General features: G+C 66.1%; 1 protein-coding gene across 1 annotated transcript in view; it reads right to left on the bottom strand.

Annotated features, from left to right (window-relative positions):
* Nucleotides 1-12: 12 nt before the first annotated feature.
* LOC104532352 (solute carrier family 12 member 9) overlaps nucleotides 13-289 on the bottom strand; it is a gene marked incomplete at both ends in the record, with an annotated part of 2562 nt that continues 2285 nt past the window's right edge. The window contains 2 exon segments of the mRNA XM_029087356.1: nucleotides 13-281; nucleotides 283-289. The exon segment at nucleotides 283-289 is cut by the window's right edge and continues 411 nt beyond it. Of these exon segments, the coding sequence (XP_028943189.1) occupies nucleotides 13-281; nucleotides 283-289 (276 nt within the window).

The raw sequence follows: 289 nt of genomic DNA, 5'->3' as shown, positions 1-289 counted from the left end.
CTGGCGTGGGGCTCTGCTCCAGGACGAGTTTGTTGGCGGCACAGATGTACTCATCTGACACTTGGGTGGCATTGGCTGGGAAGTTCACAGCCCCTTCCTCCTCTTCCTCCTCCTCCACCTCCCCAGCAAGCGCTGGACCCCCTGGGGGTCCCCGGTGGGTTTGCCAGTGCAGGCGGGTGACGGTGTCCCAGGGCACCAGCTGGATCTGGGCCTGGATGCGCAAGTCCTTGAGGAGCTGGCGCAGCTTCTCCTCCTGGGCATGGGGCATGGCGCCCGCCTCCCAGCCGAG

Source organism: Antrostomus carolinensis, unplaced genomic scaffold (genome assembly GCF_000700745.2).
Source record: "Antrostomus carolinensis isolate BGI_N321 unplaced genomic scaffold, ASM70074v2 scaffold38521, whole genome shotgun sequence".
NCBI lineage: Eukaryota > Metazoa > Chordata > Aves > Caprimulgiformes > Caprimulgidae > Antrostomus > Antrostomus carolinensis.
This window is presented reverse-complemented; position numbering and strand designations above follow the sequence as displayed.